Genomic DNA, 27,215 nt, shown 5'->3' with positions numbered 1-27,215 from the left:
TTTTTCTATAAAATTGTTGTTATTGTGTTACAAACGAGAAACTACATACATACATACTGTATATATATATTTATATATACACACATATTATATATATATATATATATATATATATATATATATATATATATATATATATATATATATATATATATATATATATACACACATACATATATATATATATATATACACACATACATATAATATATATATACACATACATATAATATATATATATATATATATCTATATATATAATTACCTTATTCTGTCTGTCTGTCTGTCTTGCTCCAAAATTGTGTCCTTACGGTGACACAAAGCTGATTGGCCGCTGGGCTCGCCATGGCCCCGCCCCCCCGCACGGATTGGCCGCTCGCCTCGGCTCGCCCCCCCCCCCACGGATTGGTCGCTCGCCTCGGCCTGGCCCCGCCCTCCGCATGGATTGCCCGCTCGCCTCGGCCCTCCGCACGCATCGCCAGACATAACCTTGCGCTGCTGGGATCGTGACGGAGCCGGTGAACGCTGGTAACCATTATACACATCGGGTAACTAAGGTCCCTTGGTTACCCGATGTGTATCATAGTTACCAGTGTACACCGGATCCCGGTACACATGTGCAGGGAGCCGGCATTATACTCCTCTCCCCCCAGGACTACTCCTTCTATTATAGTCCTCCTAATATACTCCTCTCTGAGTATAATAGGAGAACTATTATAGCATGGGGGATGGAGCACGATGGGGTGCGCAGCATGGGGGATGTAGCACGATGGGGGTGCGCAGCATGGGGGATGTAGCACGATGGGGAGTGCGCAGCATGGGGGATGGAGCACGATGGGGTGCACAGCATGGGGGATGTAGCACGATGGGGGGTGCGCAGCATGGGGGATGTAGCACGATGGGGAGTGCGCAGCATGGGGGATGGAGCACGATGGGGAGTGCGCAGCATGGGGGATGGAGCACGATGGGGGGTGCGCAGCATGGGGGATGGAGCACGATGGGGAGTGCGCAGCATGGGGGATGGAGCACGATGGGGAGTGTGCAGCATGGGGGATGGAGCACGATGGGGGGTGCGCAGCATGGGGGATGGAGCACGATGGGAGGTGCGCAGCATGGGGTTGATGAAGCACGATGGGGGGTGCGCAGCATGGGGGATGGGGCACGATGGGGGATGCGCAGCATGGGGGATGGAGCACGATGGGGGATGCGCAGCATGGGGGATGGAGCACGATGGGAGGTGCACACCTCCCCCCAACACACACACACACACACACTGGGAACCTCAAACACCGCCCTACACAGACACCCACACACACAGACAACGCCGCACACACACAACACCCAACACACGAACACCGCGGCATACATAAATATACGCACATACCGCACAACACACACATTGCACAAAACATACCTCCCCCCAAAACACACCACACCCACACAAACCGCGCAACACACACACACAACGCGACAGACACACAGCGCTCCACAAACAACGCAACACACGCAACACAAATACAACACCGCTCTCACCCCCCGCCACACCCAGACAACACCCAGAACATGTACAGCGCCCTACACAAACACTTGGTAACTACACACAACAACATCTATATCTATATATATATATATATATAACAAAAATCATACATGAACTACACAATACGTAAATTCTAGAATACCCGATGCGTAGAATCGGGCCACCTTCTAGTATATATATATATACACACACACATATAATTACATATATATATATATATATATATATATATATGTGTATGTATATAAATATAATATATATATATGTATATGTATGTATGTATATAAAGTTAGAATGGAATGCGATACTCCCTAACTTCTCTCTTTTAATTGGGCTCTCTGGAATTTATGATCTATATGTAACAAGCTTCCTTATATCCACAACTTCTTTCTCACAAACTCTCTTAATCGGCTTGTCCTTACTGAAACCTGGATTCAGGATACTGACACTGCTTGCCCTGCTGCCATTTCTCATGAGGCCTTACACTTTTCCCATTCACCGAGACCTGAGAACAGACATGGTGATGGGGTTGGCTTACTCCTGCGTTCCAGGTCATCCCTCCAGCTCCATCAATCTCATTCTCTTCTTTCAAGGTCCACAGAATCAGGCTCTTCCATCTCCTCTCCCTCTGAGTAGTGGTCATATACCATCCCTCAGGCTCACCCATCCAGTTCCTTGACCATTTTTTAGCCTGGCTGCCGCACTTCATGACCTCCCCATCTGCATCCCAGCTCCTATCTTTAACCACCTCTCTTGGCCTCTCACAACTCACATCCTCTGAGACACATGAAGACGGTAACACCCTTGACCTGGTCTTTGTCCGCCTCTGCTCAACCTCTCACTTTTAACAACTCGCCTCTACCCCTCTCTAACCACAACATCCTCTCCTTCAAGCTCACAAATCCTTGCCCACCCAAGCACACTCCCACCTATCACACATTCAGAAATCTATTGACTCTCACACACTTACAGAGTCTCTACACTCATCACTATCCCGTATTCCCTCACTTTCCTGTCCTGATCTTGTAGTAAACCACTACAATGACACACTCAGAAGTACCCTAGACCAAGTAGAGCCCCTCACCCTCAGAAGCTCCAAAACACAGAGTAAACAACACTGGCTTACATCGCAAACTCTATTTCTTCAGCAATGTGTGTCGCCCAGGGAAGGGGGTACTCGGTCCTGGGCAGTATTTATAATTGGGAATGTCACTTTGGTGGCTGTAGCCCGGGTTCCGTGCCCTGGGCCCCTTTTGTAAGGGAAATATTTACAGGGGTGATAAGAGTTATTGTCATGTGATGCGACCTGCGGGTTGCGATTAAGGATGGAGAACCGCCGCTGCTAAAATGTGGGTACTCCCAGAGCTGGTGGTGATTGCAGCAATGGTGTTAGGCCCTCCGCAGGTAGGGCCGTGCCTGGGACATGTAACGGGGTAATAATGGAGACCACACAAGGTTGTCTTTAACAGTCTCTACTCACTGTGGACCCAGGGGTTGCTAGTTCAGGTCCCAGGAGTATCAGTGCCAATGTAGTGACCCAGGTTGCTCTGTTCCCGGCACTCTGTTGGTTGGGTCCCCGTAGCGTGGAGCGTTTGGGGCCCGACTGTCCCTTTTTGGGGTACAGTCTCCTTCTCCGTACGGCGGGCAGTGTGGACCCTGTGGGGAAGTAAGTGTCCGAACCCTGATCCTAGTTTACTGCTGATGCCCCCGGATTATTTGGTTCGGTGAAGTCTGTGAAGGTGTCCTCACCGGGCAGGTATTTATCAAGCCGTGTAGATATGGCACCTGATCTAGGGCCCTGTGCCACGTTCGTGCTCCGGTCCCAGCGGTATCTCCGGTACCCGACCTGGTGACCTCTCTCCCGTGCCCCCGGGGTCACCGTTGCACGGACCTAGCTCAGGCACGTCCGCACACCTCTCCTGTGTGCCACACTTCTCTCTACTCCTTACTGACTGCTGACCCCTCCCACCAGGCTGGCTAATCCTAGGGACTCGTTCCCATGGCGACCATCCCCATACAAGGTTAACCCTCAAAACCCAGTGTGGAGTGGAGAACTAGGATTTTGGTTGTGCTTTGGTGGTATCGGAACTGGTACTCAAGGTCCCAAAGGGTAGGTCCTGCATCCCCAAGGGGATGCAGTTCCCTGTAGTGCCCTGAGTGTCTCAGGGGCACTACAGATGCTTTGGAGCACCGAACGCCTCTGGAGGGAAAACTCGCACACCTGAAAACTTCATTCACTGCTAACAGACCTACTTCACCACCCTGATCTCACTTTCCAACAATCCAAAAAAGCTTTTCAACACCTTTCACTCCCTCCTCAGTCCCAAAGTACAGACCCCTATCACGGACATTCATGATGCTGATCTGGGCTAATATTTCACAGAGAAAATAGAAAACATCCACCAAGAGATCAGCTCCCAGCCACCAAGCGTTGTGATTACCATCCCACCCAATATCCTGTCCAGGTCACTTTCCACATTTGACCAAGTCACAGAGGAAGAAGTCTCCAGGCTCCTCTCTTCTTATCGTGCTACCACTTGCAGTACTGATCCCTTCCCCTCACACCTACTCTAGTCTCTCTCTCCAGTCGTCACTACTCGCCTAACTAAAATTTTCAATCTCTCTTTCTCTTCTGGTATCTTCCCCTCCTCCCGTAAACACTCTGTCATTACTCCATTATTAAAAAAAACCTGGTCTTGACCTACCCTGCACAAACAACTACAGACCAGTCGCCAGTGTCCCCATTATCTCCAAACTGTTGGAGCGCTTGATCTAATCAAGCCTCACCTGCTACCTCTCCACTTACTCTCTTCTAGATCCCTTACAATCTGGCTTCCGCCTCTTACACTAGCCACAAACTGCCCTTGTCAAATGACCAATGACCTTCTGATAGCAAAACATAACAGTGACTACTCTGCTTATTCTTCTTGACCTCTCTGCAGCCTTTGACACTATAGACCACCATCTCCTGCTCCCTATGCTCCATTCAATTGGCCTAAAGGACACTGCGCTCTCCTGGTTCTTTTCCTATCTTTCTGGCAGCTCGTTCAGCATATCTTCTGCTGGCTCCACATTTTCTCCTCTTCCTCTCACTGTTGGGGTCCCTCAAAGTTCAGCTATTGGCCCGCTTCTCCCTCTACACTGCCACAATTGGACAGACCATCATCAAATGTGGCTTCCAGTACAATCTTTATGCTGATGACACACAATTATACACTTCATCCCCTGACCTCACCCCCACTGTACTACAAAACACCAGTGACTGTCTGTCTGCAGTTTCAAACATCATGTCTGCTCTCTATCTGAAACGTAACCTTTCCAAAACTGAACTTCTTCTATTCCCTCTATCTTCCAAACCTGACATCTCCCTCTCTGTATGCGGCACCACGATAACTCCTTGACAGCAGGCTTGCTGTCTGGGGGTTATGCTCCACACCGATCTCTCCTTCACATTCTGTATACAATCACTTGCTCTCTCCTGTCACTTGCACCTCAAGAACATCTCTAGAATCCGCCCCTTTCTCACCATGAAAACTACACAAATTCTCACCGAGGCCCTGATCCACTCCCCTCTTGACTACTGCAATTCTCCATTAATTGGTATCCCCCTAACTAGACTTTCTACTCTGCAGTCCATTCTTGCAGCAGCCAGGGTGACCTATCTGGCTGTTACTCGGATGCTTCCGCTCTGTGCCAGTCATTGCATTAGCTGCCCATACAAAGGATCCAATTCAAATTATCTGTTCTCACCCACAAAGCTCTCCACAGTGTAGCACCCCCCTACATTTCCACCCTCATCTCTGTCTGTCACCCTACCCGTTCTCTATGCTCTGCAAACGACTTTCAACTAACATCAACACTACTCCGAACTTCCCACTCCATTCCAACTCTATTCCAATGGCAGCTGCTGGCCAATTAGAGGCTAGCAGCTGATGCGTATGACATCACCTGCTTGCATCTGTTTGGCCAGTGGCTGCAATTGGAATAGTGCAGCGAGAGCTTGACTTTGCGCGGCGGCAAAACGTTCATGTGAATTTTAGATGAAATGCTTACAGCGGCCACAATCATCAAGGAAGGCTCGGGCCTACGGGCCGCAAGAAGCAGAGGACACCGAGGGAACGTTGGACAGGTGAAAAGAATGATTTAGGATGGGACATTGCAAGTGTGTGTGTGTGTGTGTGTGTGTGTGTGTGTGTGTGTGTGGAGATTGGCAAAATAGGGTACAAGGATGGGACATTGCTACAAGAAGATGATCAGTAAAAGGGGACATTACTACAAGAAGAGGACGTGCATGAGCACATTAGTAAAAGGGGAGGACAAGGATGGGCATTTTACTACAGGATAGGGACAAAGGTGGGGCACATTTCTTCAAGAAGGGAAACAGGATGGGGTACATTGCTACAGGGTGGGGACAAGGATGGAGGCAAGGATGGGGCATATTAGTAAAAGGGGACAAGGAGGGGGCACATTACTACAGGATGGGGACCAGGATGGAAACATTACTTCAAAAAGGGGGAACAGGATGGGGCACATTACTAAAAGATGTTGGCCAATATTACTACATGGTGCTAACTGTAAAACTATATTACTTACAACAAAACAAAAAATAAAAGATGACTTTTTTTACCATCAAATTTTTTTTATATATATTTAAACAGAAAGTGCACGTTTGTTATAATAAACGAGCAAAACATTTTCAAAAACGGTGATCCAAAAGGTGTAGAAAAAAAAAAAAAAAATGGTAACAATAAAAATGTCACTTTGTCCTGCAATCAATGCGGGCCCCTCCCAAGCTATTTTTTTTCTACGTGAAGCCGATATACCCAGCTGAGTTTGAGACTCCTGCTTTAAAGAAGTTGTCCAGTTACCAAAACTGATTTTTTTTTTTTCTGATAAATCTTGCTAATATGTGCCCCTCAACACATCTATTATGTTTTTTCAGCAAAATTACCTTTCATTGTGCACTAGCAGCACATGCTCATTGCTGGCTCTAGCTATGATGGGGTTAATCTCTCCACTGACTTCCTGTGTTCAGTTCCTACAAGTCCCAGAATTCTTTGTGGCTCTAGGGCGGTGTCTGGCTTATCTAACACACCCATTGTGTCTAATACACCCACTCTGCTCCCACCCAAACCCTCCTCCCTGCCTCTTTCCAGTGGATGTGCACTGAGATCATCAATCACACAGACAGCAGCAGCTCTACACAGCCAGGGGAAGAAAGTGTGTGTGCGCGTATATACAGTGTGTGTGCGTATATACAGTGTGTGTGTGTATATATACAGTGTGTGTGTGAGTGTGTATGTGTGTGTGTATGTCATACTCACCTGTCTGCAGGGTCCCGGTGCCATGCCTGCTTCCAGCCCCTGTCTCGGTCCCGCCGCTTCGGCTGTGTGCAGTCTCCCCGGTGCATGCACGAAGCTTGCAGGACCTGGCCGTGGATCACCTGATGCAGTCACCTGACGCATCAGCTGATCGTACTCTCGCCGGCTTTTTCGCGCCCGGCCGGCTATCAGCTGATCCTGCTGTCAGGGGACTTCATCAGCTGATTACCGGCAGCTCCTGTAGTGATGGGCCAGGATCAGACTCCGCTCCAGGAGCTGCCGGTAATCAGCACAGACGTGAGTATTTATTTATTTTTTTTTTCTTCTACTGATGCATCAGCTGATTGTATAATCGGCTTTTATACAATCAGCTGATGTGTGATGTGATTCACATCCTTTAACCTGACACATCACCTGATCGCTTTGCCTTCCAGCAAACCCATCAGATGATATTGGATCCGGATTGGACGGCGCGGGACCCTAACCCAGGATTACTGCGGAGGGGGGTTTATTTCAATAAAGATGGAGTCACTAATTGTGTTGTGTTTTATTTCTAATAAAAATATTTTTCTGTGTGTTGTGTTTTTTTTATCACTACTAGAAATTCATGGTGGCCATGTCTAATATTGGCGTGACACCATGAATTTCGGGCTTAGGGCTAGCTGATAATATACAGCTAGCCCTAACTCCATTATTACCCGGCTAGCCACCCGGCATCAGGGCAGCTGGAAGAGTTGGATACAGCGCCAGAAGATGGCGCTTCTATGAAAGCGCCATTTTCTGGGGTGGCTGCGGACTGCAATTCGCAGTGGGGGTGCCCAGAAAGCTTGGGCACCCTTCACTGTGGATTCCAATCCCCAGCTGCCTAGTTGTACCCGGCTGGACACCAAAATTAGGCGAAGCTCACGTCATTTTTTTTTTAAAATTATTTCATGAAATTCATGAAATAATTAAAAAAAAAAAAGGGCTTCTCTATATTTTTGGTTCCCAGCCGGGTACAAATAGGCAGCTGGGGGTTGGGGGCAGCCCGTACCTGCCTGCTGTACCCGGCTAGCATACAAAAATATGGCGAAGCCCACGTCATTTTTTTTTTCTTTTTGGGTAAAAAACTGCATACAGTCCTGGATGGAGGATGCTGAGCCTTGTAGTTCTGCAGCTGCTGTCTGCTCTCCTGCATACAATGAACATTTTGAATAAGGAAATGACATCAGACCTTTTTTATTTTTTTCATCAACAATCTTTAATGGCATTGTGCACTGATTAAAAACGCAGTGAGCAAAAACGCAGCAAAAAAGGCACCAAATCGCGGCAAAAACGTGACATGCAGCACCGCAGGTGACAGAGCAGAGCAAGTTGGTGACATGCTCTGCTCTGACACATAGTGTGCTGCATGTCACTATATCCACTCTGGGACTTGTTGTTCAGGTGACCGGATGCTACATGTCACTAATTTGCTCCACTCTGTGACTTCTGCTGCATTGTTCCAACTGTATACACTCTCACCTGAACAAGTCTCAGAGTGGGGCAGTTATTGACATGTATCATCCGGTCACATGCACAACAAGTCCCAGAGTGGTGAAAGATAGTGACATGCAGCACACTATGTGTCAGAGCAGAGCATGTCACTGTCTCCACTCTGGGACTTGTTGTGCAGGTGACCGCATGATACATGTCACTAACTGCCCCACTCTGTGATTTCTGCTGCATAGTACCAACTGTATACACTCTCACCTGCACAACAAGTCCCATAGTGGAGACAGTTAGTGACATGTAGCATCCGGTCACCTGCACTACAAGTGCCAGAGTGGAGAAAGATAGTGACATGCAGCACACTATGTGTCAGAGCAGAGCATGTCACTGTCTCCACTCCGCTGACCTCACAGCCCGTACACGCTGCGATGGATGCAGGGGGACACAGAACAAGTAATCGGCCGACACTGGAGTCATCTGATTACTTGGGATGAATTGAGCAGTAAAATGCTCTGGTGCTCGATGGGCGAAGCCCATGCCGATTTTTTTTTAAAAAAAATTCATTAAAAATAAAAAAACAAAAAAATCACATTGTTTGTGGGCTCCCGCTGCATTTTCTGTTGCTAAGGGTAACCAAAGCAGCTACTGGCTGCTAGCCCCCGCTGCTTGGTGTTACTTTCACTGGCAATAGAAATGCAGGGAAGCATTTTTTTTTTTATAAAGGTTTTTCCCTGAAAACGTTTTTAAGAAAATGACGTGGGCTTCGCCATATTTTTGTATGCTAGCCAGGTACAGCAGGCAGCTACGGGCTGCCCCCAACCCCCAGCTGCCTATTTGTACCCGGCTGGGAACCAAAAATATAGAGAAGCCCTTTTTTTTTTTTTTATTTCATGAATTTCATGAAATAATTAAAAAAAAAAAAATGACATGGGCTTCGCCGAATTTTTGAGTCCAGCCAGGTACAACTAGGCAGCTGGGGATTGGAATCCGCAGTGAAGGGTGCCCAAACTTTCTGGGCCCCCCGCTGCGAATTGCAGTCCACAGCCGCCCCAGAAAGTGGCGCTTTCATAGAAGCGCCATCTTCTGGCGCTGTATCCAACTCTTCCAGTGGCCCTGGTGGCAGGTGGCACGCTGGGTAATAAGGGGTTAATACCAGCTATGTTTTACCCGCTGGTATAAAGCCCGAGATTCTTAATGTCAGGCCAAGGTTGACCTGGCCATTAAGAATCTCCAATAAAGGGTTTTAAAAAAAAAGACCACACAGAGAAAAATACTTTATTAGAAATAAATACACAGACACAGTAGGGACTCCATGTTTATTACTCCCTCTCACCCCTCCACGATGGAGAGATTTCTGTACTGACCATGCCAGGAGAGAGCGAGGGAAAAGAGAGAGAGCGAGGGGGGGGGAGGAAAAGAAAGCGAGCGGGGGGGAGGAAAAGAGAGCGAGCGGGGGGGGGAGTAAAAGAGAGCGAGCGGGGGGAGGAAAAGAGAGCGAGCGGGGGGAGGAAAAGAGAGCGAGCGGGGGGGAGGAAAAGAGAGAGCTAGCGGGGGGGAGGAAAAGAGAGCGAGCGGGGGGGAGGAAAAGAGAGCGAGCGGGGGGGAAAACAGAGCGAGCGGGGGAGGAAAAGAAAGCGCAGGGGGGGAGGAAAAGAAAGCGAGGGGGGAGGAAAAGAGAGCGAGGGGGGAAGAGAGCGAGGGAAAAGAGAGGGGAGAGGAGAGAGGGATAAGAGGGGGGCAGAGAAGAGGGGGAAGAGGGGAGGGGGAGAAGAGTGGGGGGAGAGAAGAGAGTGGGGAAAGAACAGGGGGGGGCAGAGGTGCTCTGTCACCAACTGTCTCCACTCTGTGACTTGTGGTGCAGGTGACAGAGTGCAGACAGTTGGTCCCATGCAGCAGGACAGATGGCAGAGCACAGCGGTGACATGCCTGTCAGTGTCTTGCTGCTGGGAGGAGCAGATGATCACACTGCCCGACACCGGCCGCTCTCCTGACATCGCAGCAGAGCGGGCGGGTGGACAGTGTGATCACATACTTACGTGCAGGGGGGGAATAAGCTGAAGACCCCCCCCCCCTGTACTGCACACTGGCGCCCCGTGTCTCACCATCTGCAGGACGCCCGCTCCACAGTGACGTCCTCCGGATCCTCCCCTCGATGCTGAGCTGTGACGTGCGGTAGTCACCGCCCACAGCCCTGTCACTCAATCTGAGTGGCGCCGGCATCCTGTGACGTACCCGTCTTGTTTGAGAGCCCGGAAATGCCGGGACGTCAGAGGATGCCGGCGGCCACAGCTCCAGGGGGTCATGTGACCGGCACTGAGCGTGCAGGATAGCGCCGCTCAGTGCCAGAACTGGAAACAGAAGCCAATGGAGAAGACGCCTAGAAAGGTAAGTAGAGCTCATACAGAAAATAAAAAAAATGGGTGAACCACCCCTTTAAGGGGTTACTTTATTATAATATCAGAAAACTGGAATAAATGTAAGAAAAAGAAATTGAAACATTTTGCACACTTTGAATTTTATGCATTTGAGTCATATTACACAAAATATTGAATAAATAAATATGGCATGAGTTTAGTTTTTAAATGTCTTTTTTTGTTAGGATGATAGAAGGCTTAAAAGTTTAGCAGCAATTTTTATTTCAAATAAATTACTAAACATGTCCTGTCCTCACCTATTGTACCATCACCCATTCCCTGTAGACTGTGAGCCCTCGCTGGCAGGGTCCTCTCTCCTCCTATACCAGTCTGTCTTGTACTGTTAATGATTGTTGTACGTATACCCTCTTTCACTTGTTTAGCGCCATGGAATAAATGGCGCTATAATAATAAATAATAATAATAATAATAATAAAACATGATTTTTTTAAAGGACCACTTCATAATTTTATTTACTCTATGATTCTTTCATATTTCAGGTCCTTTTAAGGAACTTCCATGTCAGAAAATACAAAAACAAAACTTAATTTTAAAAATTGCAGCACTCGTTTGTTAACTCTGTAGGAACTTCACAGGAATTGTTGTGAAGTGTAAAGAAAAAAATCCTTTTTTTTCTTTGTTATAATTTTTCTTTAGCCTGAAATTTTTCATTTTCCCAAGGACAAATAGGGTAAAGTGATCCCCAATTGATCAGAAACTGCTGTTGGGTTCATTCTAGGTAGGATTTGGAAGGGAATGAGCACTAATGGATATTGGCTGGAGTCACATTTGCTTGTGGCTCGTGCGAGGATCGCATTTGCATTGATCAGACGGGCTTGTGGCTCTCCTGATAGGAGTGCGTCAGCTTCATGTATATCTATGCAGCTGACTAGAGATGAGCGAACCTTTAGATATTTGGTTTGCAGGGCAAATTTGCTTGTGGCTCATGGGAGGATCGCATTGCATTGATCAGACTGGCTTGTGGCTCTCCTGATAGGAGTGTGTCAGCTTCATGCATATTTATGCAGCTAACTAGAGAAGAGCTAACCTTTAGATATTCGGTTCACAGGGCAAATTTGAACTTTAGATAAGGTTTGGTTTATGACAATGACTTGATCCAAACCTCAATGGAAGTCAGTAATTGGGCAGTTCATGTCTCTACCCTCATGCAGCCAGCCATAAGTAGAACACTTCCAGGGGATGGTGGGCAGGTGTCACGCTCCCCGGGTCCCCTGTGCTGCCCTCCGGCTCACCTGTCACGCTCCCCGGGTCCCCCGTCTCGCTTCCCGGTTCCTTGGTCCGGTCACCGCCGCTCCCCGCTCTCCAGCACCCCTTGCCAGCGCGTCCCCAGCGTCCTGGTCCCCGCACCCGGCGTCCGTCGGCTTCACAGCCCCATCCTGGCCCTGCTGCTTCCTCCTCGCAGCTTCCTGCTCTGGCTTCTGGCACTCGGGCCGCGCGCATGCGCATTAGGGCGCGCGCGCGGTCATTGACCCTTTCTTAAAGGGCCAGCGTCCATTAACAGGAAATGATGCAAAACAGGTACAGGGTATAAAGGGGGTTTATGTCCAAGGGGGCGGGGCCTGATCTTCGTGTTTCTTAAGCTAGGAGTCAGGTCTCCTGGTGTATATACTCACCTATCTCTCTTGTAGAGCCGTGCCTGCCTCGCCATCCGGTCCAGACCGAATCCCGAACCCCGAACGCAGTCCATCTGCCATCCTGACAGTCCGTACCATCTCGGATCCCTGCGGTGACCTGTCTTCTCGCTCCAAAGGTTCCGGACCCCGCCTGACATCTTCTCGGCTTCCGAACCTGAGCTGCGTCACCCGGACTACCACCAGTGACTCCGTAGTCCCAGGGACTTCTCCGTTATACTCCTGTGCACGGACTGTTCTGCTGCCTATAGTGCTCCAGCTACCGGACCCCTTACCACCATCTAGGAGTTCGGCCCAGTGGATCCACCTCCTGGGTCTGCCCGTCCACCTGGCCCTGACAGTAAGATCAGGCCATGGATCCCGCTGCAGCACTAGCAGCCGTACAGGAGGAACTCCAACGCCAGCGTGAGACTCAGACCCGCATGCTGCAATTTATGTCTTCTGTGGACGCCCGCCTGAACACGCTACAAGCGGCAGTCACGTCTTCAGCATCCCGGGCCTCCACTAGTCAAGCCACGGCTCCAGCTCCCGTGGCGACTTCTTCGGATACTTCCAGACTTCGTTTGGCCTCACCACCCCGGTACGCCGGAGACCCCAAGACCTGCAGGGGATTCTTAAACCAATGCTCCCTCCATTTCACGCAGCTGCCGCATTTGTTTGCCTCTGATCAAGCCAAGGTCGCCTTCATCATGTCCCATCTAGAGGGTGAGGCACTGGCGTGGATGAACCCCTTGTGGGAGAAGGGGGATCCTGTGACCACGAACATCCAGGACTTCCTGCAGGCATTCCGTGGCACCTTTGATGAGCCCGGACGCGCCTCCGCGTCTGCTTCGTCTCTTCTCCGGCTGCGTCAGGGGACTCTGACGGTGGGCCAATACGCAATCCGGTTTCGCACCTTGGCTTCGGAACTCGGGTGGAACAACGAGGCTCTAACCGCCGCCTTATGGGAAGGACTCTCGGGGCGAATTAAAGATGAGCTGGCGGGTCGTGACGTACCGACCACCCTGGATGCCCTGATTACCCTAGCGACTCGAGTGGACATCCGCTTTCAGGAGCGATCCAAGGAAGTGTCCCGTGATAGACGACCGGTACGGCATTCCTCTCCTCCGCAGAAGCCCGCCGTACTTCAGTCTTCGACAGCTGGGGTCCCCGTCCACGAGCCCATGCAGATCGACAGAGTGCGGCAGTCTGAACAACGTAGAGCTGAGCGGCTCGCCAAGGGCCTCTGCTTTTACTGCGGAGAGGACACACACCTGCTACGCTCCTGTCCTGAGAGGCCGGGAAACTCCAAAGCCTAAGGTTGGTAGGAGAGGCCACCCTAGGTGCTGGGACTCTCTCAGACCCGGTTACATGGACTGTGCAAGTGACAACGGGAGAGACGCGGTTCACGGCTGAGGCATACCTCGATTCCGGGGCAGCAGGCAATTTCATCCAGCAGGCCACGGTGGACAAGTACCAGGTGCCTGTTACTCCACTTGACAAGCCCCTCGTGATTGCCTCTGTGGATGGGAGACCCCTCTCTGACACCATCTCCTGGATCACCAAGCCGGTGGAACTGCGTATCGATGCCCTGCACACCGAGAACATCGCTCTCTACGTCCTCCCACACATGTCCCATCAAATCCTGCTGGGACTTCCCTGGTTGCGGACACACGAACCATCAGTCAGCTGGGGCACTGGCGAAATCACCCGATGGGGCTCTTCGTGCCATGAGAAGTGCCTGAAGACCATACAACCCATCCGACGACCTCCGGTTCCAGAGAACCTACCGGGGCTGCCCTCGGCCTATTGGTCCTTTGCAGACGTCTTTGATAAAAAGGAATCCGAGGTACTTCCGCCACATCGTCCCTACGATTGTGCCATCGACCTGCTCCCTGGAACTACACCACCTCGAGGACGGATATATCCATTGTCTCCAGCCGAAACAAGGGCCATGTCTACTTACATCACAGAGAGCCTGGCAAGGGGATTCATCCGGAGATCCTCCTCTCCTGCTGGAGCAGGTTTCTTCTTTGTCAAGAAGAAAGAGGGCGACTTACGCCCATGCATAGACTACCGGGGTTTGAATCAAATCACCGTAAAAAACAAGTACCCTCTGCCGCTCATCCCTGAATTGTTTGACCGGCTTAGAGGAGCTCGTGTGTTCACCAAGCTGGATCTTCGGGGTGCTTACAATCTGGTCCGCATCCGCTCTGGGGACGAATGGAAGACCGCGTTCAACACTCGCGATGGGCACTATGAATACTGCGTGATGCCCTTCGGCCTGTGTAACGCCCCAGCCGTCTTTCAAGAACTGGTGAACGACGTCTTCCGGGACCTTCTTTACCTCTGTGTGGTAGTATATCTGGATGACATCCTTGTCTTCTCTCCGGACCTCCAGACCCACAGAGAGAACGTGCAGCTGGTTCTACAAAGACTGAGAGAGAATCGTCTGTACGCGAAGTATGAGAAGTGTGTCTTTGAGCAGTCTTCTCTCCCCTTCCTGGGGTACATCATCTCTGATACCGGACTGCAGATGGATCCAAAGAAGGTCTCCTCCATTCTCAACTGGCCTCCTCCTTCTGGACTGAAGGCAATCCAACGCTTCCTGGGATTCGCCAACTACTACCGCCAGTTCATCCCTCACTTCTCGGCTCTGACTGCTCCTCTCTCCGCTTTGACCAAGAAGGAGGCTAATCCAAAGGACTGGTCACCTGCGGCCGACGCCGCGTTTGGCTCGCTGAAGCGGGCATTTGCCTCCTCTCCTGTACTTCACCGTCCGGAGTTAAACCGCCAGTTCACCTTGGAGGTGGATGCCTCCTCCTCAGGAGCCGGAGCAGTGCTCATGCAGAAATCCTCCTCCGGGAAGATGGTGACTTGCGGTTTCTTCTCCAAGAGCTTCTCAGCGCCTGAACGCAACTACACCATCGGTGACCGAGAGCTCTTGGCAGTCAAACTGGCTCTGGAGGAATGGCGCTACCTTCTGGAAGGAGCAGTGTACCCCGTTATCATTTACACGGACCACAAGAACCTGGAATACCTGCGGTCTGCTCAGCGACTGAACCCACGGCAAGCCAGGTGGTCCTTATTCTTTGCCAGGTTTGATTTCCAGCTCCATTTCCGACCCGCGGACAAGAATGTACGCGCTGATGCCTTGTCCAGGTCTTTCATGCCCATGGAGCAGGAGGAGGAGACTACCCAACCCATCATCTGTCCTAGCAAAATCATTCCGGTGGCCCCTGTCACCCTGGCCCAGATACCGCCAGGGAAGACCTATGTCTCTGAGACAGACAGGCAAAAAGTGTTACACTGGGGTCATGCCTCGAAAACAGCCGGTCATGCTGGTCAGAAGAGAACATGGGGTGCGATTGTACGCCATTACTGGTGGCCATCCCTTCGCACGGACGTCGCTGCTTTTGTCTCTGCCTGCTCCTCCTGTGCCAGGAACAAGACGCCCAAACACCTGCCATATGGCCGTCTTCTGCCTCTGCCGATACCTTCAGTTCCGTGGCAACACATAGCGATGGACTTTATTACAGACTTGCCATTGTCCTCCGGACACACAGTCATATGGGTCGTGGTGGATCGATTCTCTAAAATGGCTCATTTCGTCCCTATGGCTGGATTGCCCTCTGCTCAGGAACTCGCGGACGCCTACATACATCACATCTTCCGCTTGCATGGCTTTCCATCTCACATCGTATCCGATAGAGGAACTCAGTTCACCTCCCGCTTCTGGAGGGCTCTCTGCAACCATCTGGGAGTGACTCTGGACTTTTCATCTGCATACCATCCACAGTCTAATGGCCAAGTGGAGAGGGTCAATCAAATATTGACCTCTTTCTTACGTCACTATGTCAACGCCCATCACGACGACTGGTCCACGCTTCTTCCTTGGGCTGAATTCTCCCATAACCACCACGTCAGTGAGTCCTCCTCCAGCTCTCCCTTCCATGTCGTTTACGGACTTCAGCCCTCCGTCCCATTGCCTGTATCCCCTTCTTCGGATGTCCCTGCTGCTGATACTGTAGCCCGTGACTTTGCAACCATTTGGGACTCTGTCAAGGCGTCCCTTGGGCGTGCTTCCCTGCGGATGAAAAGACACGCAGACAAGAGACGTCTGGATCCTCCGTGTTTCTCTCCTGGAGATCTAGTCTGGCTTGCATCCAAGTACGTCCGATTGAAGATACCATCCTACAAGCTGGGTCCTCGCTACATCGGGCCGTTTAAAGTCCTCAACAAGATCAATGAGGTCTGCTACAAGCTACAGCTCCCGGCCACGATGAGGATACCCAACTCATTCCACGTCTCCCTGCTCAAGCCGGTTGTCCTGGGTCCCTTCTCCGCTGCTGCCAGTTCGGCTCCTCCTCCTATAGCCGATGACGACATCTATGCGGTAAGGGATATCGTGGCCATGAAGACCGTACGGGGTCGACAGTTCTTCCTGGTGGACTGGGCAGGGTATGGTCCTGAGGATAGGTCCTGGGAGCCCCGGGAGAATGTGGGTACTCCGCTGATCCGTGCCTTCCTGTCCCGGTTGCGGGGAGGGGGGCGTGGGGGGGGGGGGTACTGTCACGCTCCCCGGGTCCCCTGTGCTGCCCTCCGGCTCACCTGTCACGCTCCCCGGGTCCCCCGTCTCGCTTCCCGGTTCCTTGGTCCGGTCACCGCCGCTCCCCGCTCTCCAGCACCCCTTGCCAGCGCGTCCCCAGCGTCCTGGTCCCCGCACCCGGCGTCCGTCGGCTTCACAGCCCCATCCTGGCCCTGCTGCTTCCTCCTCGCAGCTTCCTGCTCTGGCTTCTGGCACTCGGGCCGCGCGCATGCGCATTAGGGAGCGCGCGCGGTCATTGACCCTTTCTTAAAGGGCCAGCGTCCATTAACAGGAAATGATGCAAAACAGGTACAGGGTATAAAGGGGGTTTATGTCCAAGGGGGCGGGGCCTGATCTTCGTGTTTCTTAAGCTAGGAGTCAGGTCTCCTGGTGTATATGTGTATATACTCACCTATCTCTCTTGTAGAGCCGTGCCTGCCTCGCCATCCGGTCCAGACCGAATCCCGAACCCCGAACGCAGTCCATCTGCCATCCTGACAGTCCGTACCATCTCGGATCCCTGCGGTGACCTGTCTTCTCGCTCCAAAGGTTCCGGACCCCGCCTGACATCTTCTCGGCTTCCGAACCTGAGCTGCGTCACCCGGACTACCACCAGTGACTCCGTAGTCCCAGGGACTTCTCCGTTATACTCCTGTGCACGGACTGTTCTGCTGCCTATAGTGCTCCAGCTACCGGACCCCTTACCACCATCTAGGAGTTCGGCCCAGTGGATCCACCTCCTGGGTCTGCCCGTCCACCTGGCCCTGACAGCAGGGTTCTTCACATTTTGTTTTGTGTGTGCACAGTGCATCTGATCACTCTGATTTTACCCTCAGTGTGAGCCGTTCAAACACTGCATGCAGCTCGCACAGGGCTGAGCATCACTCATACTCAAACACAGCGCCCGTCGCTTGAGTGGTTTTCACTCGTAACTCACTCAAACTTCGAACCTGAACTTTGTTTTTTTGGAAGTCAGTTTCCGAACTTGAACCTTAGGTTCACTTACAGTATCTCTACAGCTGACACGCTCCTGTCAAAGTCGCCGGCCAGTGCAGTGCAATCTTTGCGTGAGTCATAAACAAGTTTCACTCCAGCCTTTGAAATATAATTTTGCGGGGAAAAGATTGCAGATGTGATCGCTTATTTAAAGAGCCCCTGAGTTACCAAAACATGAGAAAACCCCCACAAGTGACTCCATTTCTGGAACTATACTCCTCAAGGAATTCATTTAAGGTTGTGGTGTACACAATGAACCCACAGATGCTACAAAAATGATTTTATAACAAAAGCCTATGAAAAATAATGTTTGGGCACATGGCGTATCTCGGAAGAGAAGGAGCGATATTTGACTTTGTAGCACAGATTTTCCTGGAATAATTTGTGGGTATTATTTGTAAACCCCATAAGGTGCCAGAATAGCAGAAACCCCCCTAATACAAACATAAAATGGAAAATGCTCCACTACTGTCATTTATCTCTAAGTGTAGAACCCATCTTGCAATTGGGAAAACATTTTTACCCCTTTTTTATATTATATATATATATACACACACTATATAATATATATATGTTATTTAACTTTTTACTTAGTCCATCCATGGAACTTGAACACTTTACAGTTTTATTAATGGTGTAATACCCTTAACTCAATTATTATATCTCCATGCTGTGTATTCTGTCAGTACACCAATGTAATAAGAGTCTAATAGGAGTTAATGCTTGTTATGTTCCACAATGTGGACAGCAGATGATGAAGAAATAATCAGCCTCATTCACACAGGAATATATAATGTCCACATTGTAAAGGCACAAAATGTATTATGAGTAGTGATGAGGGATCACTATACCATGCTCGGGTGCTCGGTACTCGTAACAAGCAGTTAGATGTTCGGATTGGCGTGACTAACTGCTTGTTACGAGTACCGAGCACCCGAGCATGGTAGTGCTCGCTCATCACTAATTATGACCTATACTAGTATCAGAATTACATCCATTTTTAATGAGTATTTTGTTTGAAGTGGGAAGATAAACAAGTAAAATATTGTCAAAAAAGTGGAAACCATTAACATAAAATTAATTTGTTTATCCTCTGCATTTAGTAGTCCCTACTCACCTGAGTAGCCATATGTAGGAATCTCCTCTTTACACCGCTCATCTCCCCTCACATAGGTCCCTGTAGTATTAATATGGGTCAGATTTTCACCCTGAAACAAATATTGTAAAAGTCACAGACAGATGGAGAAGTCCCATCTATGATCAGCTCTAATCCTGCCATCTCCACCGCTCTCATTACACACGTATAAAACATATAATACTGGTGGATAAAACAAGACTGAGCACAAGACCTTCACAGCCGTCTACACATCATAGGGAGATTTCATGTCACCTTCTCTTCATCTACCTGATGATCCTGAGGAACATCGGGATCTTCTTGTTTACAGTCCTGTGGAAGAAGAGGACGGGGACATCTCTCTGGTGTTGTCCTCTTACTGGATAGAACTGGAGGAAACATATACAGGGACTGAATTAATTCCTTATATACAGATAATTATCGGTTGTGTGTATTTAGTCCTGTCTATTACCTGGTGATGTGAGGGGCTGGGGAACATCCATCATGACGTCCTTGTACAGATCTTTGTGTCCTTCTAAATACTCCCACTCCTCCATGGAGAAATAGACGGTGACATCTTGACACCTTATAGGAACCTGACACATACAATGATACCGTCACCCCCGATCCCTTCATAGCGTTACTGTATAATGTCCCAGCATTCCCAGCAGTGTCACCTCTCCTGTCAGCAGCTCAATCATCTTGTAGGTGAGTTCTAGGATCTTCTGGTCATTGATGTCCTCATATATCAGGGGGTGAGGTGGAGGTCCTGTGATTGGGCTAAGAGGTCTTCCCCATCCCTCAGACACAGGGTCCTGACAGCACTCACTAGAGGTCTTCTTCACTACTGTGTAATCCTGGTTATGGAGCGACACATTAATAAATCTCACTACAGACATTTCCATAGTCCTCACCTCTCCAGTTTTGTCCATCTGTTATTCCCATAGATAAGAATGATGTAATGTGACGTCATCAGAATCTCTCACCTCTCCAGTAAGCCGGAAGAGGATCTCTAGGTTGAGGTCTAATATCCTCTCCGCCATCTTGTCCTTGTCCTTAATCATCCTTGATGGATCAATTAGGAAAACTCTTATATAGAAGATCTTCACTGAGATATTGTAGGGATCTGAATGGTGAGAAGATGGAAAATCATAAACATCAATTACTGTAGATAATAAGAGTAAACATGTATACCGGAGTGCACAACATTTTTGGTCCAAGGGCCATATTGCCATACTGAATCAAACTGTGTCGCCCCCACATTTATCATAGGGGGGCATCTGCATCCTGCTAGTGCATTTGCTGTTTGACCTATTGGCTAATGGCACTTTTTGGTGAGTTTTTTTTACTTCTTTTTGAATTTATTATTATTATTATTTATTATTATAGCGTCATCAATTCCATGACGCTTTACATGTGAAAGGGGTATACATAATAGGGCAAGTACAATAATCATAAACAATACAAGACACAGACAGGTACAGGAGGATAGAGGTCCCTGCCTGCGAGGGCTCACAGTCTACAAGGGATAGGTGAGGATACAGTAGGTGAGGGTAGAGCTGATTGTGCGGCGCTGCATCATGCTGAGGGTTACGGTAGGTTGTAGGCTTGTCGGAAGAGGTGGGTCTTCAGGTTCCTTTTGAAGCTTGTCAAGGTAGGCGAGAGTCTGATGTGTTGTGGCAGAGCATTCCAGAGTATGGGGGAGGCACGGGAGAAATCTTGGATGCGATGGAGGGAAGAGGAGATGAGAGGGGAGCAGAGCAGGAGATCTTGTGAGGATCGAAGGTTACGTGCAGGTAAGTACCGGGATACTAGGTCAGAGATGTAAGGAGGAGACAGGTTGTGGATGGCTTTGTAGGTAACGGTTAGGGTTTTGAAGTGGAGTCGTTGGGCAATGGGAAGCCAGTGAAGGGATTGGCAGAGAGGAGAGGTCGGGGAGTAGCGGGGGGACAGGTGGATTAGTCGGGCAGCATAGTTTAGAATAGATTGTAGGGGTGCGAGACTGTTAGAAGGGAGGCCACAGAGCAGGAGGTTGCAATAATCCAGGGGGGAGATAACAAGGGCATGTACTAATGTTTTTGCAGCTTCTTGGGAAAGGAGTGTTCGGATTCATGAAATATTTTTAAGTTGGAGGTGGCAGGAGGTGAAGAGGGCTTGGATGTGTGGCTTGAAAGAGAGATCAGAGTCTAGGAATACTCCCAGGCAGCGAGCACGAGGGACCGGGGAGAGTGGGCAGCCATTGACATTGATGGATATGTCAAGTGGGGGAGTTGAGTGATGGGGGGGGGGAGGAGAGACAATGAATTCTGTTTTGTCCATGTTCACTTTTAAGAATTGGGCAGAGAAAAAGGATGAAATAGCAGACAGACATTGTGGGATTCTGGTTAGTAGGGAGGTGATGTCAGGTCCAGAGAGGTAGATCTGCGTATCATCAGCGTAGAGATGATACTGAAAGCCGTGGGACTCTATGAGTTGTCCCAGGCCAAGAGTGTAAATGGAGAACAGCAGGGGTCCAAGAACTGAACCTTGGGGGACCTCGACAGATAGGGGGCGAGATGATGAAGTGGTGTGAGAGTGGGAGACGCTGAAAGTTCGGTTGGTTAAGTATGAGGAGATCCAAGATAGCGCCAAGTCTGTGATGCCCAGAGACGAGAGAATTTGTAGTAGAAGGGAGTGGTCTACTGTGTCAAAGGCAGAGGACAGGTCCAGAAGGAGGAGGACAGAGTAGTGTCGCTTGGATTTTGCGGTTAGTAGGTCGTTAGTGACTTTTGTTAGGGCAGTTTCAGTGGAATGATAGGGTCGGAACCAGATTGTAGTCGGTCAAAGAGGGAGCAGGAAGAGAGGTAAGAGGACAGTTCAAGATGGACATGCTGTTCCAGTAGTTTTGAGGCATAAGGAAGAAGTGATATGGGGCGATAGTTTGACACAGAGGAAGGATCAAAGGAGGGCTTTTTGAGGATGGGTGTGATGGAGGCATGTTTATAGCATGAAGGAAATACACCAGTTGTTAATGATAGGTTGAAGAGATGGGTTAGGGTTGGGATGAAGACTGTGGTGAGATTGGGGATGAGGTGAGATGGGAGTGGATCGAGCAGGCAGGTTGTGAGATGTGATCTTGAGAGTAGAGTGGAAAGATGATCTTCTGTCATGGTGGAGAATTTTTGTTCTATTCTGTGAATCATATTGAATGTAGTGTAGGGACTCGCAAGCGTGGGGACCATTGACGCCGGGTTACAAGCTTATATATTTTGGCCAAAATATGGACCAATAGCTCACTTTATTATCTAATTTTTTTTATATGTATTTTTATTGTTTTTTTTAAGATAACGATACAAGTGTTGAGCCAATAAAACCGAAATTTTCAAAGATTTCCAAAACATATTCAAACAGTATAGTCATTTGCAGAAAGTATGTACGTATAAGCTGAAATATACATCAAGTCATTCCAGAATAAAGTTAATTTCAGCCTAAGAGGCATCAATCCCCTGCTTCCCCAGTGAGCCACTCAACGTCCCCATGTAGTACCATGTTGAATCTTTAAAAGATGTGACTCTGTGAAGTATCTCGTCTGTAGTACAATATGTCTCATATGTCTCAATAAAGGCCTTTCAATTTTTTAAATATTTAGATATCCGATCTTTTCTTTTTCCAGCAACCCGGCTCGCTAAATGCAATAAATGTTTCATTTGTTCCAAGAATTTAAGCGAAGGAGTAGTAGGATCCAGCCAGTGGTTAAGTAATAGTCTTTTTGAGAGGAGCAGCACCACATGGAGGAGATGAGGCGGAAAGTGTCGGCCACTCGTTCTCTCGTTATTTTCCGAACAATAATGAAACAGAACCAAGGTATGCGTTAGAGTGAGCTTAAAGGGAACCTGTCACCACTTTTTTGGCGTATAAGCTGCGGCCACCACCACCGGCTTTTATATACAACATTCTAACATGCTGTATATAAGAGCCCAGGACGCTGTGAGAACATAAAAAACACTTTATAATACTTACCTAACGGTCGCGCGGTTGGCCATATGGGCGTCTCCGTTATCCGGTGCCAGCGCCTCCTCTTTCGGCCATCTTCGTCCTCTTTCTGAAGCCTGTGTGCATGGCGCGTCTACGTCATACACACTCGCCGGTCCTGCGCAGGCACACTACAATACTTTGATCTGCCCTGCTCAGGACCTGAATGCCGGTGAGTGTGTATGACGTCGGACGCGTCATGCACCGCAGTTAGAAAAGGAGAACAAAGATGGCCAAAAGAGGCGGCGCCGGCTACATATGGAAGCCAGTGGGAGGTGAGTGCGCAGCTCCTCTCACTTTGTGCTGGTACTGTGTAGTGGCCACTGTTGTGGTGGTGTCGTGTCAGTGGGGCGGTGCGGCCTGGAGCCTTCGGGGCTTTGCCTTGCAGCATGGGTGCTGTGAGGCACCAGGTCGCCTGCCCTGCTGGCGCTTTGTCGCTGCAGCAGTGGTTGGTGCACAGTGCCACACTAAAAGGTTTAGGATAGGGACCCACTCAAGGGGTTTGCCGTGTCGTGGCAGTGGGCTTAATACAATCTGATCAGAATGGTAACAAAAGAACCTCATGTTCTATTTCATTTTTTGCCTAGCGGCTTTAGATCATTTTATTTTTTGGGATGTGCGATCCATGTTTATAGCATGTTATAGAAAGCATAAGTGGCTCTATGCATGATTTTATATTGTGTCTCCTTCTATTTGTTCGTTAAGAATGTTTTCATATTAGATTCCAACCATCCCTAATTCTAGTCCCAATGTCCGGATAATTAAGTTGTTGTTCCTACTGTTTTAAAAATATGTCTGGGTGTATATCTAGCAAATCCTCTCTCATTATAGTATATAGGTACGAAATCGAGGGGGAGGCCATGTATTGTGTCAGAAGATCAAAATTATTCTGCCCTATTTCCTGTCTAATGTCTTTTAGTACATTTAGGAAGGAATGTTTTATTTGCTCATATTGAATAACTTGGTTAGGGCTAAGGCTAAGTTCACACATCAGTTTTTTCCAATCAGGCACAATCCAGTTTGTACCTCATGCAATGGATCCATCTCAGTAAGTGTAAAAACGGATGCGACGGATCCGGTAAAAAAAGTTTTGTTTTTTTGTAATGCTGAGAGAGACCCCCATCATCACCGTACATACACCGGCACTACCACCCCCACCATCACCGCACACGCAGGCAAGCTCCATCACCGCACACCCAGGCACGCTCGCACGCACCATCACCGCACACCCAGGCACGCTCGCACGCATAATCACCGCACACACAGGCATTACCTCAGTGATGTCCCTGCTGACAGCGCGACTCCCTTCAGTTGCTGCGTGAAGCTCCCGGGAGCGGCGGTGTTCTACTGCCGCTCCTGTCAGCTTCATGTAGCAGAGCTGATAACGTCGCGGGACCTCTGTGTATTGCGTCGGACCTGGAGGGGTATTTGGGGATTTTAATAAAATGGTGAAAGAGGGTGTTTTTTTTGTCTTTTATTCCAAATAAAGTATTTCTTTGGGTGTATGTGTTTATTTACTTTCACTTACAGGTTAATCATTGGGGGTGTCTCATAGAGGCCTGCTATGATTAACCCCTTATTACCCCGATTGCCACCGCACCAGGGCAATTCGGGATGAGCCGGGTAGAGTCCCGGGACTGTCGCATCTAATGGATGCGGCAATTCCGGGCGGCTGCTGGCTGATATTGTTAGGCTGGGGGCTCCCCATTACGTGAGGCTCCCCATCCTGAGAATACCAGCCCTCAACCGTGTGGCTTTATCTTGGTTGGTATCAAAATTGGGGGGGACCGCACGCCGTTTTTTTTTAATTATTTATTTTACTGCACATATAGACCCGCCCACCGGCGGCTGTGATTGGTTGCAGTGAGACAGCTGTCACTCAGCGACAGCGAGGGGGCGTGTCTGACTGCAACCAATCATAGGCGCCGGTGGGCGGGGAAAGCAGTGAATACGAGATTGAATAATGGGCGGCCGGCATTTTTAAATCAGGAGAAGCCGCCAGAGCAGTGTGACAGCCGTGCAGCGCCACGACGGTGATCGGTGAGTAGGAAAGAGAGAGTGAATGAGTCAGTGAGTGAGAGAGTTTGAGAGTGAGTGAGTGATTGATTTTCTGACAAGCAATGACTTTTTCTCACTTCTGGGCATGCTCAGAAGTAAAACCCGGATCCGGTACATGCTTCCGGTGTTTGATGCAGGCCACTGGATCCGGGGCGCATAGACTTTAATTATGCACCATGCCGCACGGCGCCGCACCAGGCGCTGTGCGGTTTTTTGCTCCAGGAAAAAAACGTTCCTCTCTGCGTCCTGTGCGGCCCCGGAGTGACGATTTTTTCCGCATCCAGCAAAAACCGGATCAAATGCAAGTACATGCGGCACAATCCGGCGTTAGTAAAAGTCTATGAGGAAAAACCGCACCCAGCGGCAAAAAAACGCGCATGCGATTTTCCCGCAAATCGCCGGATTGTGCTGCAGAGCAAAAACCTGATGTGTGAACATATCCTAAGGCCGTATTTGTCGATTATCTCCTCCCGCCTCAACCATCTTGACTGTAAGTTATGCAAGAGATGGCCAACATTGTGGATCCCTCTTGTCCACCATTCCCAGAATAGTTTATTCTCGTTACCTTGTCTAATCTCAGGGCTGTTCCATATTGGCAGATGCTTTGAAATTCTAAAACACAATTTGTATATTTTTCCTTAATATCCTCCAGGACACAATAGTATGTAAATAGAGAGGAGCATTTTAACTGAGGGGCTAACTTAGATTGGCTAAAATGGAGTATGTGTTTTAAATTCCATGGTGAGGCAAAGTCTTTTTCTTAACAGGATTGCAGAATGATGGTTTGAGTGCATCTAATCCAACAGATGCCTATAAAGAAAAGCTAAAATTTAACCCCTAATATTCAGGAAGTTCATGTCTTTTTCAATTTTTGTGGCCATCACCTTTTTGAGATTGATTCTTGACCGCCGACTTCTCCATTTGAATTGCGTGAAAGCCCTATTCAGACTGTTAATGTCCATATGTCCAGAGAGGGAGAGGGAGGGTTTGAAGATGGTATAACAAACGTGACACAGACATCATCTTAATAAGATGGATCCTCCCCATGATATTTAGGGGCAAATCTTTCCAGCGATTAAGGTCTTCAATTATGCGAGTTATCAGAGGGGGCTAGTTCAAATGATAAAGAGACTATGGGGTCTTACTAATTTTTGTTCCCAGATAGGTGATATCGGATTTAGATATTGTGATATTACAGTTTGCGAGATTTAGGTTGTCATGCTTGTACCATGATGCCAGGGGCAACAATTCACATTTCGTAGGATTTATCTTAAAACTAGAATATGTTCCGAACTGTGTTAGCAAGGTTAGAATTTTAGGTACTTGTGAGAAAGGGGTCAGATAAATGAGTAGTACGTTGTCTGCAAAGAATATGGCCAGGACGGATTTCGAGTTAATACGTATTCCTTGGTATGTCTGAGGGTCTGTCAAAAATCACACCAGCAGTTCTAATGCTAAGTTGAATAAAAAGGGAGAAAGGGGGCACCCTTGTCTGGTACCTTTTTGTAATGGGAAGGTTTGGGACAGGAAGCCAGGTATAAACACTTGTGTTTTAGGGGAGGAATAAATTGTCTGAACGTATGTTAGGAATGAGCCCGTAAACGCCATCTTCTCCATCACCCGATATAACCATCTCCAATTCACATTATCGAATGCCTTTTCAGTGTCTATCGTTAAGAGAGCCGGCGTCTCCTTCGGTACAGGAAACAAGTTTATTCTGTCTGTCACTAAGATTTTCCGGATATTTAGGGTAGTTGATCTGTTTTTGACAAAGCCTGCCTGAGAGAGAGATCCGAGATCCGGCATTATTAGCGCAAGACAATCGGCCATTATTTTGGATAGAAGTTCAATATCTAAATTGATGAGGGAGATAGGTTGGTAAGAACCCGGTATTAGGGGGTCTTTTCCCTGTTTCGGCAGTAGGTTTAGGTAGGCTAGATCACTTGAAGCGAGATTTATTTCCCTTCAATGAGCTCATTAAAGAGAATGGTCAGTAGTGGTGATATTTCCTCTCTCAGCAAATTATAAAACACCCCCATGAATCCAACAGGGCCTGGGGCCTTATGATTGCT

General features: G+C 48.7%; 1 protein-coding gene across 1 annotated transcript in view; it reads right to left on the bottom strand.

The window, feature by feature from the left end:
* The window catches only part of LOC142312197 (uncharacterized), a 190,584-nt gene that overhangs the window by 12,891 nt on the left and 150,478 nt on the right, over nucleotides 1-27,215 (bottom strand). Inside the window, exons 7-11 of the mRNA XM_075351098.1 lie at nucleotides 20,061-20,200; nucleotides 19,752-19,931; nucleotides 19,547-19,670; nucleotides 19,366-19,463; nucleotides 19,078-19,168 (exon numbers count right to left, since the gene is read on the bottom strand). Of these exons, the coding sequence (XP_075207213.1) occupies nucleotides 19,078-19,168; nucleotides 19,366-19,463; nucleotides 19,547-19,670; nucleotides 19,752-19,931; nucleotides 20,061-20,200 (633 nt within the window). The remainder of the gene's footprint in view (nucleotides 1-19,077; nucleotides 19,169-19,365; nucleotides 19,464-19,546; nucleotides 19,671-19,751; nucleotides 19,932-20,060; nucleotides 20,201-27,215) is intronic.

The sequence above is a fragment of the Anomaloglossus baeobatrachus genome, chromosome 5 (genome assembly GCF_048569485.1).
Source record: "Anomaloglossus baeobatrachus isolate aAnoBae1 chromosome 5, aAnoBae1.hap1, whole genome shotgun sequence".
NCBI lineage: Eukaryota > Metazoa > Chordata > Amphibia > Anura > Aromobatidae > Anomaloglossus > Anomaloglossus baeobatrachus.
The sequence above is the reverse complement of the archived record's forward strand: the minus strand, read 5'-3'. Positions and strand labels throughout refer to the sequence as shown.